Consider the following 17,322-nt stretch of genomic DNA (forward strand, 5'->3'; position numbering starts at 1 on the left):
CTTGTCCTTCCTTGTTCTTCCTTCCCACCTTCCTTTTTCCTTTCATTTTCCCCATTAGTATTATCTTCTCCAAGCTTTCCTTTCTTATTATGTTGCCAAAGTACTTCATCTTTGCATCTAATATCCTTCCCTTCAGTGAGTAGTCGGGCTTTATTTCCTGGAGTATGGACTGATGTGATCTTCTCAAACCAGTCGCTGAAATATAAGGGACAAAATATTCAGTAAACCAAGACAGGAAAGAAGCACATATAGTGAACTTGGTGAGGCTAAGTGGGTTATAAGGCACATCTACATGGACACTTTATCTTGAAAGGAGGAATGGAAATGGACCCAGTGCGCCTACATGACGTAAAGAGCTGATTGTTAATGCTGCCTTGAAGTACATTAACAACAGTTCCAGATTGTTCCAGAGCTTACTTAAGAATATGGAGCAAACTTGGATTTCAGGCCTATGTAAACAGTTGATTCGATTCTGAGATGGAACCAGCCACAGCTCTTTTCATGGCCATCCCGTATTCTCCAAGTTTGGACAGCTTGTGGACATAGTGTGACATTTACTATCCTCCTTCTGTTCTTGTAGCTGCAACCACTGGGTCCAAAATGGCTGGTGATCATCACTTGTCACCTAGAGTAATGTTGGCCAGGTTTGCAAGGGCGATCAGAGATGGTTTCTGTGCCATTGGATGGTAAGGAATCCTTCCTGCCTCCGCAGCGGCCTGGGGCCTTAGCAGTAAGTACTTCCTCCTGCCACCACAGTGGCTTGGAGGCTGGTGATGAAAATGATACAAGGACCAATCCAGAATTTGAAACTTGATTGGCACCTAGGATAAAGTATCTGTGTTGAACTGAGACAAAGTCTGTGGCAAAATAAGGAGATCACAGGAAACCTGAATGTGGCCCCTCACTTCCTAAAATACATAATGAAGGACTGATCTTAGTTGAGGTTAGAAATATAAGAATAAATAATGGATCATAGTGAATGTAAGAAATTGTCTCAAGGGAAAGATGTCTTAAGGCCAAAGCATAGTTCATAGAGACAATGCTAAATTCACTTCCTAGTATTCCCACCTAAAACACTCAAAGTAATATGACCCAAAAAGACCCTTTCCAAAAACTCCAAATTGTTGTTGTCTAAACAATAGAGTGGGCAAGTTGTGGCTCTCCAGGTATTGCTGAGTTCAACTCCCATAATCCTTGGTCTAAAACCTTTGGGTAAGTCCTACTCAATATTCTTAGAATGAATTCTCATCTTTTTTATTATACAATTTATTTTTTAGGCTCTAGCACAAAGTAACTAAAAGTGTATGTTTCCACCTTAGTTTCTCATTGCCTTAAGATATATATTTCTAAATGGCAGGGTTCCGTTTTTTGGTGGTTCAGTTTTGAACAGAATACCTTCAAGAGCAGCTAATATTTGGCTATCCTTTGATTCTGGTAAACATTATGTCAATTAATCTTTTCTGCTTGTTTTTTAGGGTAGCATACGCCCTGCTGATGGAGTCTGGCAACACCCTGTTCGCAGAAACAAGTTTCAATACCTGATACAACATCCCATCTGCCTGACAGGAGCAGGAAGGTAACAATAGAGTACTTTCCTAAAACTCTTTATTAGGGTGCCTTCACTGAAAGGATTTAAGGCTTACAAAAACCAGTGGTAACTCTACAATTCTAAGGTCCCAGTTGTATGGTAGGGAAAAAAGTGAGTTACACTTTACATCATAGGTCCAATGGTACGTTAAGACATGGTCTGGAGGAATGGTTCTCAACCTTTGTGCCTCCTAATGTTTTGGATTTAACCTCCTACAAGCTCTAACCAGGTTGAGGAAGCTGGGAGTTAAAGTCCAAAACATGCAAAAGGCTTAAATATGAGAATCTTAAATCTAGAACAAAACCTACACTCCTGTCTATCTCTCACACACTACTGTGTTGCATGCACCACAGAGGCAAAAACACCCCCCCCACCAGAAATTATATATGTACAGTGGAACCTCGAGTGTCTCAACTTAAGAACATTTTAAGTTAAGAGCAGTCACATGGCTGGGTCTTATGTTTTGCTTTGACATGAGGGCAGCATTTTGAGTTAAGAGCTAGCGTTCATGGTTTCATGAAGAGAGAGGGAGAGAGAGCACGAGAGGGAAGGAGGCTGGAATGAGTACAGTATGAAGAAATGATGCTTCTGCCTCTTCATATGTGCTTCCTTGCTACAACTTTGCGCTCCCATTTTAAAGTTGATCTTTCTTTTTATTGTTCTATGTGAATATGCATGTATATATTCTTATTTATAAAGTACATTTTCTAAAAACTCATAACAAAAAAAACGGGTGGGTCGGAATAGAATAACAGTATTTCAGTGAATTTCAGTGGGAAAATTCGCTTTGAGATACGAGCATTTTAAGCAAAGAGTTTGGTCACTGAATGAATCAAACTCTTAAATCAAGGTATCACTGTGCTACATTACACAATAGGATTACTCTACTTTGTAACTGGATTGCATTTACATTGTGTATGATGGAACACTTGGCTCCCACTTAAAAAAAAACAAATTGTTTGATTTTAAATGAAAACTATCCTCGTCCCACATTGCTTCATTTTAATAAACATGTCTTTATTATTTATTTACCCTATTTATACCCCGCCTTTCTCTACGCTGAAGGGGATTCAAGGCGGCTTACATATGGCAATTATTCAATGCTTCAAAAACACATATAAAGCATAAGCTTAAAATATTTGAATTGAAAATTAATACATATTAACATTTAAAACATTGCATTCAATTAAAATCACTCCATGCAAAAATCGTAGTCTAAAGCTGTTCCATAGTCATTGCACATACAGTAGAGTCTCACTTATCCAAGCCAAACAGGCCGGCAGAAGCTTGGATAAGCGAATATCTTGGATAATAAGGAGGGATTAAGAAAAAGCCTATTAAACATCAAATTAGGTTATGATTTTACAAATTAAGCACCAAAACTTCATGTTATACAACAAATTTGACAGAAAAAGTAGTTCAATACGCAGTAATGTTATGTTGTAATTACTGTATTTACAAATTTAGCACCAAAATATCACGATATATTGAAAACATTGACTACAAAAATGGCTTGGATTATCCAGAGGCTTGGATAAGCGAGGCTTGGATTAGTGAGACTCTACTGTATTCCATATTTATTATTGCACTGCACTATTATCCAAAAGCCTGATCCCAGAGCCAGGTTTTTATTTTCCTTCTGAAGGCTAGGAGGGAGGGGGCTGATCTAATGTTGCTAGGGAGGGAGTTCCACAGCTGAGGGGCCACCACCAAAAAGGCCCTGTCTTGCTTGTGAAGCAGGCGGGACTTAGAGCAAGGCCTCCCCAGATGATCTTAATCTTCAAGGTGGTCATTAGGGAAGATATGTTCGGAAAGGTAAGTTGGGCCGGAACCGTTTAGGGCTTTATAGGCTAAAGCCAGCATTTTGAATTAGGCTCAGTAGCAGACTGGCTGTTGTGGATGAGTCTCTGAGTAGTAGTAACAACAGGGAGTTGGAGAGTAGGCAGGCAGAAAGGTCTACTCGGGAACAAGATCCTATAGAAAAGTAAAAGCAGAAGAGGATTCGGCAAATACTTACTGAACCCACTGATGGGTCTTTTGAAGGGTTTGATGGGGATGATGGGTTTGACAATGAAGCAGTTTCTATGAGAAGTGCTGGGAGTGACACTGATGAGGTTGTGGATAAGATGGATTGGACAAAAGTAGCAGAAGTGGGTGAGGAGCCTACAAGTAGTGGCACATTCAGAAGATCTGTTGGGAATGAAACTTGGAGGGAAGATGATTTGTCTGCTGTTTGGGAGGATGTAAGTAGAAGCAAGAGAAAGGGCCGCTTGGCAGGCAAGGCAAAGAGCAGTTCGGGCAGAACAACTGGCAGCTGAGCGTGGGGTGTTGTCTGATTCTAGTTTGGAGGAGAATGCAGGAGCAGCTGAGGGTGGGGCGTTGGCTGATTGCAACTCAGAGGAAGGTTTATAATAAAAGGAGGGTTGGTTGCAATAGGGACCTTGTGACTGGCAAAGTGTATGCTGGGTTGCATGTTATGCTGGGTCATGATTCCTGAACTTTGTGGATTCTTTGGGATTTGCTACTGTTCTTGGTTTGGACCTCGGATCGCTTCTGGACACTGTGTTTGCTCTTGTGCCCTGACTTTGGATTGGAAGTTTGACGCTGCTGCTGTATCCTGTATCCGGGTATTTTGGTTAGTGGGTTGGGATTTTTTAGGACTTTGGGACTCTGTTTTACCTCCTTTTTAACCGGTTGGTCTGTGTTTGTTTTTGAATAATATTTTGCTGCTGTTAAGCATTTTTTATTCTTTTGAGCTGTATCTTCATTAAACTATTGTTACTTTGTACTCGGGACTGACTTCATGGTATCTGTACCTTGACACTGGCAGCCCGTGGAGCTGGTGCAACAGGGGAGTTGTGTGGTCCCTGTACACTGCAACAAAATTAAGGATAAACCTATCCTTTGTTCTGTTGTCTGTCTTGATGCATAACATAGTAGTAAGCCTCTGCATGTCTGAGGCCCTGAACACTTAAGTTTCTTGCATGAGAAGACAAACCAAAAATGCTTACCAAGCAAATGCAGACAGAGACTAGTAAACAAATTCCATTATTATAAGAAAGTGACACATACCTTTTGGTCCCCAGTTTAAAGTAAAGTCCAGCTATTATTAGATGGTAACACCTTCACCAGCACAGCCTGAGTATTGTAGTTCAGTAACAAATAGAAGCCTGTGCAGCCTACCCATAGCTGAATGTAGTATTCTTTTCTGGGAGAGAAGGACAGCAGGACAGAAAAACATCCCTCTGTTGTACCTTTTCAACTGAATTATTTTTGTTGTATTTATTAAGGGATGTCTCTTTCCTGTATGATGTTGTTGCTGTAAAAGATGTAAGGAATCCTCCTCCAACACGTGAATCCAAGGCTTTGGGAGCTTTGCAGCAAAAAGACCTTGCAGTTCAACCTGTGAGTTTAATGTTTTTCTATCGGTGCACTAATAACCATGAGTTGGTTTTCTTTCCTTTCAAAACACAAATAGGCAAAATGAACTTTGAATTGAGCATTGTGTATCTTTAAACTTCAAGGGGAAGCATAGATTGACAGTAATTTTTGAACCACATTGGGGGTTTTAAACACCCAGAAGTTATGGTTCAGATGATATCTGCATTTTCAAGTAGCAGTTAGTTTTCCTTGATTGAAATAAAATCTTGTAAAAACATTTCTAGCTGATCTCAGGACTTAAATCCAATTGTTAGTCTCACTTCGTAATTATTAAGGTCAGTGGACATACTCTAATTGGGACTAACTATTGAACTCACACTCTAGTACAGATAATATTTAGCAACCACAAAATTGCTATAATGTAGACAGTTTTGCATTTCCATTTGAATTTACAAAGCACCTCCCTCTGAGAACTATATTTGTATATGTGTTTGAAGCCAAAGGGGACTGACTGATTTTACAGCACAAGGTAATGTGCTCTCATTTGGTTACTTTGGTAAGCAGTAGCACTGCCTAATATACCATATTAAAATATCCTAAATTGTCACTGAGCTCTGCCAGCATATGGAATTAAGGGCCCTTCAAGACGGGTCCTATATCCCAGGATCTCTGTATCCCAGATTTTCTGCTTTAAACTGGATTATATGAGTCCGCACTGCCACTCAATCTGGGATAAACAGAAAACCTGGGATTGGATCCTGGGATATAGGGCCTGTCTGGAAGGGCCCTTAGATTTCATAAAGGACTTCAAGAGAAACGTGGTAGCTGAAAAATGGGGAAAGGTAATTATATTGCTTTCATTCTTGTCTTTGTTCCCACTCAGCATGCATGTGTATGTGTCACTGTTCATCTACACAGTTCCTGTAACATCCAAAACAGAATGTAGAAACTGCCAAGACCACAACACCAGCACTTTATTTCAGTTATATGTTATTCTACTGCCTCTGCCTGATAAAAATGCTAGTGAAACTTCAAAATACAAGGACAGACAGACTGTAATATATCTTTTATCCTAGAGTTGTAACTATATCGAACTCCATGGTTTCAAATTGATGTGGTATTGGGGGCTGTGTGGTGGTGGTTGAAGTGTAGAGGGATGGGTGTGTTGTTTATATGATGTGTGGGAAGCTTGGGAAAGCTTTTAATTTCGTTGAACAGTGTATAATGACAAAGTTATTCTATTCTATTCTGTTTAAAAGCCAGTATGAATGTATTTTATATCTTTTGGTTGATCTAATGAAACAATTACCACAGGATCTTGAGTCTTCCTCCCTCAAACCATAGTTTGAAGAGGATTGGTTTGCTCCTAACTTAGTAAAGGTAAAGGTTTCCCCTGACGTTAAGTCAGTCATGTCTGACTCTCCATTTCTAAGCCGAAGAGCTGGCGTTGTCCCTAAACACCTCCAAGGTCATGTGGCCGTCATGACTGCATGGAGCGCTGTTACCTTCCCGTCAGAGCGGTACCTATTGATCTACTCACATTTGCATGTTTTCAAACTGCTAGGTTGGCAGGAGCTGGAGCTAACAGCAGCCGCTCACGCCGCTCCTGGGGTTTGAACCTGGGACCTTTCGGTCTGCAAGTTCAGCAGCTCAGCGCTTTAACACACCTCGCCACCAGGATTCCTAACTTAGTTAAATGTAAATCTGTTCTTAGAAGAGCATATGGGGAATTTTTAGATCTCCAAATGTTTTAGTTTACAATTATGCTGACTGGGATTTCTGGCAGTCAGAGTCCAAAACATCTGAAGGCAATTATTTTACTTCTCCATCCTTTCATCATAAGGTGTGAAGCATGCAAGTCTTATTAGTATTTTCTGTTCCTCTTTTTGGGATTAAGCCAGATCAGGAACTAAATAGAGGTTTTACTTGCAAGGTCTGCGATTATAAATATGAAGGCAGGGAGTTTTTTCATGCACAGTGATGGCCCTATATAAATAATTGATTATAGTGTTAGTGATGAAGATAAAATGAACAAATCAAAACAACTCAAAATTCTCTGTCTACTCCATTCTAGTATCTTTTGAAACCTAACTTTTCTGTTCTCTTTCTAGTCACCAAATATAGCAGATACTCTTGTGCCAGAGGAATTTCATGTTGTAAAGAACAGAGGTGTCCTGGGCTTGGAGTATTATGATGAGTGAGTGCTGTTGTATCTGTACTGTAAGTGGGAGAATGGGGAAAGAGTTATTATTGTTATTATTATTATTGTTTTGTTTTTGATGTTGTTGTTGTTATTATTTGTAGTAGTGGTAGTAGTATTAGTATTTGTATCCTGCTCTTTTGTCTCCCAAAGAAAACTAAAAGTGGCTAACATTAAACAATCACAGGTAAAGAGTAAAGGTTTCCCCCTGACATTAAGTATAGTCATGTCCGACTCTGGGGGTTGGTGCTCATCTCTATTTCTAAGCTGAAAAGCTGGGGTTGTCCATAGTCACCTTCAAGGTTATGTAGCCGGCATGACTGCATGGAGCACCGGTTTTTAAAACAATCATAACAGTGTGTAATTTAAAACCCAAAGCATAGAATTAAATACAAGAACATGAAAATACTTTGCTAAAAACTAATAACTAATAAACATACCTACACTTAGGTAGGAATTGTTTTTTGTTTTTTTATTTCAACTTTTAGGAATAAACAGATCAAATACAGTTACGAAACACATTTTTATGTTAAAATTATATGGTCCCAAGATAATCAAATTCGCTGTCTTCAGTTCTGCTTTGAACTCAGTTTGACTAACATTTCTTGAGAAAAGGTTTAAAGTTAGTGCCAAAATTGTGTGAATTGTATGCTATTACTCCAGTTCTTTTCCTCAGTTTTTCCTAAGGGTACTTACATACAAGATCTTTAATGTTGAATGTCCAGTCTTCATTTGGACATTTTACAGGTCATTCTTGTAACTCGGGTGAGAATCCTGCAGGCCTCCAGGTGCTGGATTACAACTCCCATCAGGTCTTGCCCCTGGTTATGTTGAGTGTTGTCCAAGAAAATCTAGAAGGCAGTATACATCTCATTCTATATAACACTATGTAGCACAATTTTTGTTCCTGGGTTATAAATGTAATATCTTAATTGTGGAAATTTTATCATAAAAACATGGAAAACGTTTATTAAACTGCTAAAACTTTTTTTTTTTGTGGGACATCCTGAAGCACATTTTGCTATATTTTTTCAATGAATATCTCATAGAGTCTCAACTAGTTCAACATAGTTTGTGGCAGCCACAAAAAAGAAGTTTCTGGAGTATAACAATTACTTTCAAAGTTTTTTTTCGTGTCAGGAGCGACCTGAGAAACTGCAAGTTGCTTCTGGTGTAAGAGAATTGGCCATCTGCAAGGATGTTGACCAGGGGACACCCAGATGTTTGGATGCTTTTACTATCCTTGTGGGTAGGCTTCTCTCATGTCCCCGCATGGAGCTGGAGCTGATAGAGGGAGCTCATTCACACTCTCCCCTGGGGTTGCTTTTAAAATAAGCACTGCCCAATTAAACAGGAAAGAATACTTTCAAACCAGGAACAGAAATCTTTTCAAATTTTGTTACATAGTATAATTTCTCTCTCTGCCATACTCAGTAGTCACAGTGGTCACAATTCCTTGTCTAGTGTATTTTCAGAATTGTACAACCAAAAATAGATTGTTGAACTCTGCAGTCCAAAGAGCTTGGGCAAGCAATTTAATTTTTGAATCTATTCCAGTAAATACACAACACTACTTGAAGACGAGGAGAACAGGCTACGGGTTTTTCCCTCCATGTGAGTAACATTGAATAAATCATAGAATTGAAAGAGATCACAAGGGCCATCCAGTCCAACCCCATCCTGCAATGCAGTAACATACAATCAAAGCACTCCTGACAGATGCCCATCCAACCTCTGCTTAAAAACTTCCAGAGAAGGAAACTCCACCACACTCCGAGGCACCATATTCCATTGCTAAAAGGCCCTTGTTGTCAGGAAGTTCTTCTTAATCTTTAGGTGAAATCTCTTTCCCTGCAATTTGAATCCATTGCTCTATGTCCTAGTCTCCAGAGCAACAGAAAAAAGTTGCCTCTCTTCAATGTGACATTCTTTCAGATATTTAAACATGGCTGTAATGTCCCCTCTCAGCCTTCTTTTCTCCAAGCTAAACACACCCAGCTTCCCTCAGACATTCTTCATAGGGCCTGGCTTCCAAACCTTTGATATTTTGGTTGTCCTTCTCTGGACACGTTTCAGCTTGCCACTATCCTTGAATTGTGGTGCCCAGAGCTCAACACAGTGTAAATGAAGTTACTTTTTTATATATGCCCTAGAACTCCCATCATCTCTTATTATCCAGATTGATTGAAATTTGGCTCAAATTATATGTCTAAAAATTAGTTTCATATATTTTCTTCTGCTTTAGGAAACCATCTGGGCGACTAGAAGTTCTGCAGTTGATGAAGGTGATGGACAGCATGTTGGAAAAGGCTGGCATAGATAAGGAGGATGTTGCAGTAACAGGGCTTTCACAGGTAATAATTTTTCTTAAACTTAATAAAAATTTCATAAGTTCCAGTGTTGGCCATTTCTAGCAAACTGTCGGGTTGCTATTGCATAGAAGATTAACATTAGCAGTTTATGGCAGGTTAAATAGTTCGTACCTATTAATATTTGAAAGCTGTTGACAGTTGAATCCATGGATATCGAATTTGTGGATCTGGGTGGCCAACTGTGTATCTTCATACTAAAAAAAGCAGATAAAACTAAATGTTATTTTAATATTAGATTCAGAGCTCTATGAAATGCTCAGAGGGATGGCCTGATATCACATTTCATACCAAACTATTATTGAGAAGTACAGTACAGATTTTTCTAGAAGTTTTTTTTCTTTTTTTTAATTAAATAATTTTATTCCAGAACATAGTACAATTGTCTTATCACATCTTCTATTCCCGGATCTGTACCCTCAATCCTCCTATTACTTACATAGCATTCTGAAAATATAGCAGTATCAATTATTATTCTAATAATAATTTATACTGCTGTATCAATTACTATTAGAATTATTCTACATTATTCTAAAGTTATCAATTACATATAATTATTGTAATTTATTTATTGTAATGCATTATTGTAATGCATTTATTGTAATGCATTTATTAATTGTTCAGAATGTTTAGTGGTTTAAATTTGCCATTGCTTTTACACATGAAGCTAATAAATGTTTTCCAAGTTCTATCAAATAGATATTAATTCAGTTCTGCTTTTGCTAATTTTACATTATAGGTTAACTTTTCTGATACGGTTGTAATTCATATTCTGTTTTAAACTTTTCTTTATTGAGAGATTCTCTGACCTTTTCCAGGTTTTCACTATTTTGAGTCTTGCGGCATATAACAGGAGCAATATAAGATTTTTATTTAGCAAATCCTTATTCTCACTTTCAAATACAGAAGTCATTAATAGAGCTCCTCTGAAATGTATTGTTTCACTCACTATTTGGTTTTTAGAAGAAATTTGAACAGTAAACCAATTTACATTTAATTTAAATAGGGAGCTTCTCAACTAGTGGTTCAAATTCATTATACTTTTCCTCCTAAGATATCTAAAGGTAAAATTATTTTTCCTGCCCACTTTGTCAAAGGCCATATGTTTTCTTGTACCTTTCCCAAGATGCATAATGTCTTGGAAGTATTAAAAGTGGAACAGAACATCTACAACATCGTGTTTCATGAAATCATCAGACAAGTCAGTGTGGACTGTGCAGAACGAGGGGAACTTCTTTCCAGGCTCAGGTGAGCATCTTAACATTACACAGAGACGTGGGGAAAATTAGTGTTTGGCTATACCCGTGTTTCTCAAACTCTGCTTCTCCAGGTGTTTTGGACTTCAGCTCCCAGAAATCCCAGCCAACTTACCAGCTGTTAGGAATTGTGGGAACTAAAGTCCAAAACACCTGGAGGAGCACAGTTTGAGAAATTCTGGGCTACACCATGGGAGTGAATGTCAGCATAGCTACATATACTGTAAGTACAGGGAAAGTGCTGAATATGATTAGGAGATATGATAAGAAGGTTCTTTTAAGTCTTCCCACTAGAATGAAAAAAAGATACAAAATAAAGATTATATAGGCACCTTATGCTAATTTCCTGTCAGATACCAAATGATGGAAGTTGTAGTATTTGAAAGGCTAATAGCAAGTTAAAACTAATTCGTTAGACTTGTAATTCTGTAATGCTGCCCTGTCTAAAGTTACTTTAAAAGTCTGTACAAATAAGTCATATGACCATATCAAGATAATTTTTAAATGAAGGGGGCAAGACCCAATGGTAAAAAATGGACTGAGTGAATAGCAAGGTATTCTGTAGTCTAATCCTATGGGAATTTGAATGTATTTCAGGAGATAAAAATAACTGATGTTCACTGGAGTATTTGGGGATATAGAGTAATGGGCATGCCATAATTCTCTAATACCTAGAACCAGAAAATACATGTTCACATGAGTTGAAATGTCTGTTTCAGGAGCCCTCCACAAAAAGTAGAATTAGTTTCTGTCTTAAAATGCTACCATTGTTATTTACAACTGAAAACTAATAAATCTTTCTCTAACATATTTACCCCAAAAAGAAAGCAACATAAGAACTGATTGGAAACAGCTTTTTATTTTTAGGAAGACTTAGTATTAATGGTATAATTGCGTAATATTTTACCTCAATGACAAAATAATCCCTGTTGAAAGGAATACTTCCTAATGAAGCTTACACAAGAATTTGTCTTTATTAAGATTAGGGTGTTTACGATTATTATTTGGAATTGTATCATCAGACATTCATTTCCACTCAGAAATGAGCGAATAGGTACCTAATATATAATATATAATGTTTATAAAGATAGATTTTGATTTTAGGTTAGAATATTTTTACTGTACACATTTTATCATATCATTGGAATGAAGTGTCACATTTACAATATAGCATGCTTTAATTGTGTGCTTTAATTAATGAAAGCTTTCTTGACATTTTATTTGGAGATTCATAAGTATGTGGGACAGTTTCATTCAGATCTCTCTATTATGAGCTTTTCATTAGAGTAGCATCAAAGAAAAAGAATAAAAAGATATGGCCTACACAACTGGCTACTTTAACTCTGTTGAACTATTTTTTTGGTAGTTAACTAAAATATAGAATTAACTTACTAATTTTACATGGTACTAATCTATCTCTAAAAAAGCTAGCAATACTGCCCATATGAGAGAGATTGCAGTGTTTCCCTTCTTACTCTCTTTTATTCACCTATGAGTCTCAGTAGGCTGTACCCCGAAGTGTGTTGATTTGTGGGCAAGTAGGTTGGAGATGTCTTGGACTCTTTCGCTCCATCTCTTTCTGAGGAATTGTCAGATGCCTCAGTCCAACAGAAATGCAAACATTAGCAGGATAACACAAACAGAAAAGCCAAATCTCAGTTCCAGGGTAGTAAGCAGATTATCAGAGTACAAGGTTAAATCAGAATCTGTAAGCCAAAGTCCAAGGTAAGTCCAAGGTTCAGGAAATATGAGATAGCAAGAGTCCAAGGTCGTAGCTTCTAGAATTGATATCACAGCCAGCAACAAGATGTCACCCCTGAGCTCCTTAAATTCTAAATTCACGGGTGTTATCTGTTGCTAGTTCTCTTCTCAGTTAATTTCAAGGACCTGCTGAGACCTCTGTTTTCATAGGTCCATGAAAGCTGAATCAGTTAACTGTTCCTCAGCCTGCTCATAGGAACTTGCTTGCTTTGCAAGCTGAGAAGTAGTAGCTCCTTCCATGGATGTTGAAGGAGCTGTTGGGCTCTGCTGGGCTCAAGCTTGACTGTCAAGCCTTCCATCAGCATCTGCTCATCCTTGCTTTTTAAGATGTCCATGACAGCAATGTCAGTATGTTGTTAGGCAGCAACTTGAAAAGAGAGCAAATGGGAGTTTCTGCAAAAATAGGGCTTATTCAGTATTAATCACTCTTCATTTATGCTTCTAATTTGTAATTAGTTGCTAAGTGTGTACATAACTGAAATGTAGGAGAATTAAATATATAAATGGACATCCTAAAGAGAACTGGGAGTCGAAATGGAAAGGGCTTATATCCAGAGTAAAAGGGGAAGGAAATGACAAGGAATTGAATCAGACAATATTCAAACAAATAAAATAATACGAAGAGCAGAGGTACAACTGTACTCAAAGGGAGAGAAGGAAGGGGAAAATTTGATATTTATAAGTAGCAGATAAGTATAGAAATGTAAAGGAGAGGAAAACAGGAATCATCAGAATGTTACGAGAATATATCAATATGTGATGCTTTGAATACGATTTTCCTGCTTCTTGGCAGGGGGTTGGGCTGGATGGCCCACGAGGTCTTTTCCAACTCTATGATTCTATATATGGGGAAATCATTTTGTAATGGCAACTGTGATAATGTTATAATTTACTTATATAACCAAATTTTTTAAAAATGGAGAAAAAATCCCTGAAACGTGTTTCAAGCCAGTTTAACCTGCAATAGGAATTTTCTGACATGGTGTTGAGAGTTCGGTTAATACATACCTTTACATTCCCTGTATAACAGTGTAATTCTAAACATTGTGATATTGACGCCTGACATATTTAACATGACAGATAAATTAGTTTTAGTTTGTAGTATAGTCTTTATATTTCATGTTTTCAATGCATTGCATTTTCAGGGTTTTTTAACGTACAAGCGGTTCATTCAATTTCAGTTGTTTCCTGTACATATTTTTTTTCAAAGGCTTCTTCCTTCAAACAACTGCCTTGAAAATTTGTTTATGGAAAGCAAAACTATGCCATCTTTTTGTGATACTCTTTCATTTCCAGACAAAGATATGTTGAGTTGCTGGAACGGATTCCCAGGCAGATGAAGAATCTGTACAAAGAAATGATGGCACAGAGAGTAATGGACAAACACATCACAGATGAGTTATTCAATTTCAAAGAAACAATAGGACAGCTGACAAGGTCTCTCTCGACTGGTCATTTTGTTCAACTTTATTTTATTTGTTTTATTTAATATATTTATTCTGCACACTTCAGATACAAGGAAAAATATTAGCAATGAAGGAAAGGATTGGCAGATGCTGCTGGCTCCCCCCCCCCCCCATTGATGCCACAGCAGCTTGCTTCTTTTCTCCCTTCCAAAGGAAAGTGACAGCTGGGATAGAGGAGGGGCTTTACATCTTTACTACTTCATAGGGAAGATATGGGATGTTTACAAGTAACCCAACGACAGATTATTTTTTAAAAAAAAACATGTCCCCAGGAAAATAGTACTAAAATATGGAAAAAAAATGGCAGCCAAAATGAATGCCAGAAACATCTAAGTGGATACCTTTGGAGTGCTGAGAAAGAGTTTGATTCTAATTGGTAGAAGGAAATGAAGAGTAAAGGCTCCTATAAAATTAGAGATACATATGATTTAAATAGTCAGTTAATTCCCATAGGCAAGATAATAGAAAAGGTCAGAAATAGAAATTGTTTAAAATTACTAGGCTTATGATATAAGCTTAAACCAGAGAAATATGGTGAAAAAAATAGAGAAAGAAGATAAAATGGAAGAAATATTTAGAAAAATACAGAAATCAGAGAAAGGATTGGCAGGGTCATTATATAAATTGATGATTAAGGATGATGAATATATGCTAAGAATAATACAAACTAAATGGCAGAAAGCCCACTCACAAGTCAAATAATAGAGAGACTAATGAAGGGGATCAAGAAAATTAAAATGGAGAAATGCTGGAAAGGAAATTCATAATAGGACCCCAGCCCAACTTTCATATATTGTAACACAGACAAGTCCAATATGTCAGCACTGCTGATGAAATAAAGGATGATGCGCAAATACTGTATGTGGTGGGAATATTCAAAAGGTAACAGCCTTTTAGGAAAAATTACTAAAGAAAATGGAAAGGCTATTCAAAATATCGCTTTAAGTGAATATAGATGTGATGCTAATGGGAGTATTAGGCAACAACAAGTTTAACATTGAAAAACAAGAATTGTTTCAAACCATGATTTTAGCAGGACATGCAGTGATAGCATGGGGTTGAAAAGATGGAAAAATTGGCTATGGAAAACTGGAATAATTACCTTTACAACCAGGTTCAACCTGACATTATAGCAGGTTTAATTCAAGACAATATGCAGGAGGGTAAAATATAAGAAATTAAAGATAATTGAATGGTTTATATGGAATGAATAAAAAGCGGAGAAGCCAATGTAAATATGGCACAGAAATGAAGAAAATTGTGTTCATGGTTAAAGATATAGAGGAAATATATGGTCTGGGCGATGGATGGTGTGGTTGGGAGGGTGTTAACAATTAAAAATTGATAAAATATTATTGGAAGAAAGAAGGGTATAAAACGTCTTCACCACTTCATGAATTAAAATTATGGTTGTACAAAGCAATTGAAAGTATTTCTCTGTTCAACTGTAGGGAGCTGAATACTATTCGAGAACATGACCGCAAAGCAACTCTTGAAGCAGAGAAAGCCTATAAGGAGCTGTCAAAGGCCATACTAGATTCTGAGATGAATGCAAAGTGAGTTCCAGTTTGGTATGGAGGGAAGTCTGGTTAAAGCTGCATAGAACTTTCTTGGGTTGGGTTGAAATGTTAGTCCTAACAATGCCTCCTAGGTAATAGCATGGACCCAGAACACACGTTTTTGGGCCAGAGGGACCACCCATCCCATCCTCCACTGTCATTCCAGTGTTGGCCAAATGGCTAAATGTCATTTGGAAGCAACAACAGTATATCAAACTTGTGCTTGAACATAAGTTGTTTTCAACACATATCTCTAAGGGATAGGATGTTCCTGACCACTGCAACGTATGCATTCCTGTCTCTATAAAAACAGGATGTTCTTGGGGTAAAGCAGTCAGCTTAGAAATATTCCTTATCTCGTCCATACTGCTGACCTTGGACCTACGTACTGCAGTGGCACATTCTGCCATGGCAGAAAATAAGATGAAAGTGCATTGTAAAATGGCTCCACTTCAGCCAAACTAGTAAAATTTAGAAATAAAAGATTACATACTTGAATATACTTTTGCATCCCACACTCTGTTCTTATCTTTTCTAAATAGCTTCATGAAATTTTTTTCACTTTTCAGTAGGATTCAGCTGTGACGTTTGTGATATTGGTAGTACAACAGACTGTGAATTTCTCTTCAGGAAAAAATTAGTCTTGAGGTATATTTCTGGTTACAATAAAAAGAAATCAATGTTACAACTGAGGAAGTACCACAGAGCCCCGCTTCTTCTTATCCAAATTCTCTAGTTCATTAGCAATAAGAATTGGATTTTAATTTGAAAGTTTGTTAATTTTTCTTTCAGACATTCTTTCACTAGACAGCCTGACAGTTTCAGAATCATTGTTCTTTAAAGCTGATCATAGTAAGACTGCAACTTCATGTAGTAGAAGCAATGTATTTACCACATTCACCATATGAAAAAAAAAGTCAGTTATTGATCTGACAATTCTGAAGGTGTTTGTCAGTTTTCAAGAGCAGAGGAAAGCTGAGAATCTTTTTTTTTTAAGCCATGCAAAGATGGAAACAATTGCTGTCGAGCTTTGATCTCTTGTTGTTCCTGTTCTTAATTTTTGGGACTAATTATCTGAGTGAGCTGGCAAGTGATCAAACAACATGTCCTTCTTGCCTGCACTATATGGGCAGTCCCCAGGTTACAAACAATGGCATAATGTCATTACCTTCATGTGGTACTACAGGTCAAAATATTGTAAAAGTTGTACGCTTTTATTACTATCACTATTTCAAGTAGAAAGAAAACAATGATGTTCAATGAAGTTAGACATTGGGCACATCTGCACTGTAGAATGAATGCAGGTTGACAGCACTTTAGCTCCCATGACTCAATGTTATGGAATCCTGGAATTTGTAGTTTGGTGAGGCACCAACACTCTTCAGCAGAAAAGGCTTAGAGATCTTGTAAAACTATAACTTTCATGGTTTCTTAGCATTGAGCCATGGCAGTTCAAGTGCTGGCAAACTGCATTAATTCTACTGTGCAGATTCACCATGGTAAAATATTGAAAAAGATTTGTATTGAGGACAGATAAATAATGTATGAGGCATTGCTTCAGCAGAAGATTTTCTGCATATCTATGGAAAAAAATCAAATGTAATGGCAACACAAGTGACTTTGCCACAGTTGGTACCAATTTATTAACTGCAAACTTGAGTTGTCGTTGCCAAAACAAATAATGCTGAAGAGCATTCTAAGGATGATTTTAAAATTGGCAAAACACCAGCTATCTTTGGATT

The 17,322-nt window shown here is 37.4% G+C and overlaps 1 protein-coding gene across 2 annotated transcripts in view; it reads left to right on the plus strand.

The window, feature by feature from the left end:
• Positions 1 to 17,322, plus strand: part of axdnd1 (axonemal dynein light chain domain containing 1) — a 56,495-nt gene that overhangs the window by 3,389 nt on the left and 35,784 nt on the right. The window contains exons 4-11 of one of the 2 annotated variants that reach the window (XM_008117807.3): positions 1,476 to 1,576; positions 4,879 to 4,993; positions 7,081 to 7,166; positions 8,727 to 8,783; positions 9,415 to 9,523; positions 10,665 to 10,786; positions 13,852 to 13,992; positions 15,473 to 15,577. In XM_008117807.3, the coding sequence (XP_008116014.1) occupies positions 1,476 to 1,576; positions 4,879 to 4,993; positions 7,081 to 7,166; positions 8,727 to 8,783; positions 9,415 to 9,523; positions 10,665 to 10,786; positions 13,852 to 13,992; positions 15,473 to 15,577 (836 nt within the window). Of the gene's footprint in view, positions 1 to 1,475; positions 1,577 to 3,357; positions 4,224 to 4,878; positions 4,994 to 7,080; positions 7,167 to 8,726; positions 8,784 to 9,414; positions 9,524 to 10,664; positions 10,787 to 13,851; positions 13,993 to 15,472; positions 15,578 to 17,322 lie in introns of those variants that run through there. The other variant, XM_008117809.3, reaches the window with a different exon arrangement.

This window comes from Anolis carolinensis, chromosome 4 (genome assembly GCF_035594765.1).
Source record: "Anolis carolinensis isolate JA03-04 chromosome 4, rAnoCar3.1.pri, whole genome shotgun sequence".
NCBI classification, from domain to species: domain Eukaryota; kingdom Metazoa; phylum Chordata; class Lepidosauria; order Squamata; family Dactyloidae; genus Anolis; species Anolis carolinensis.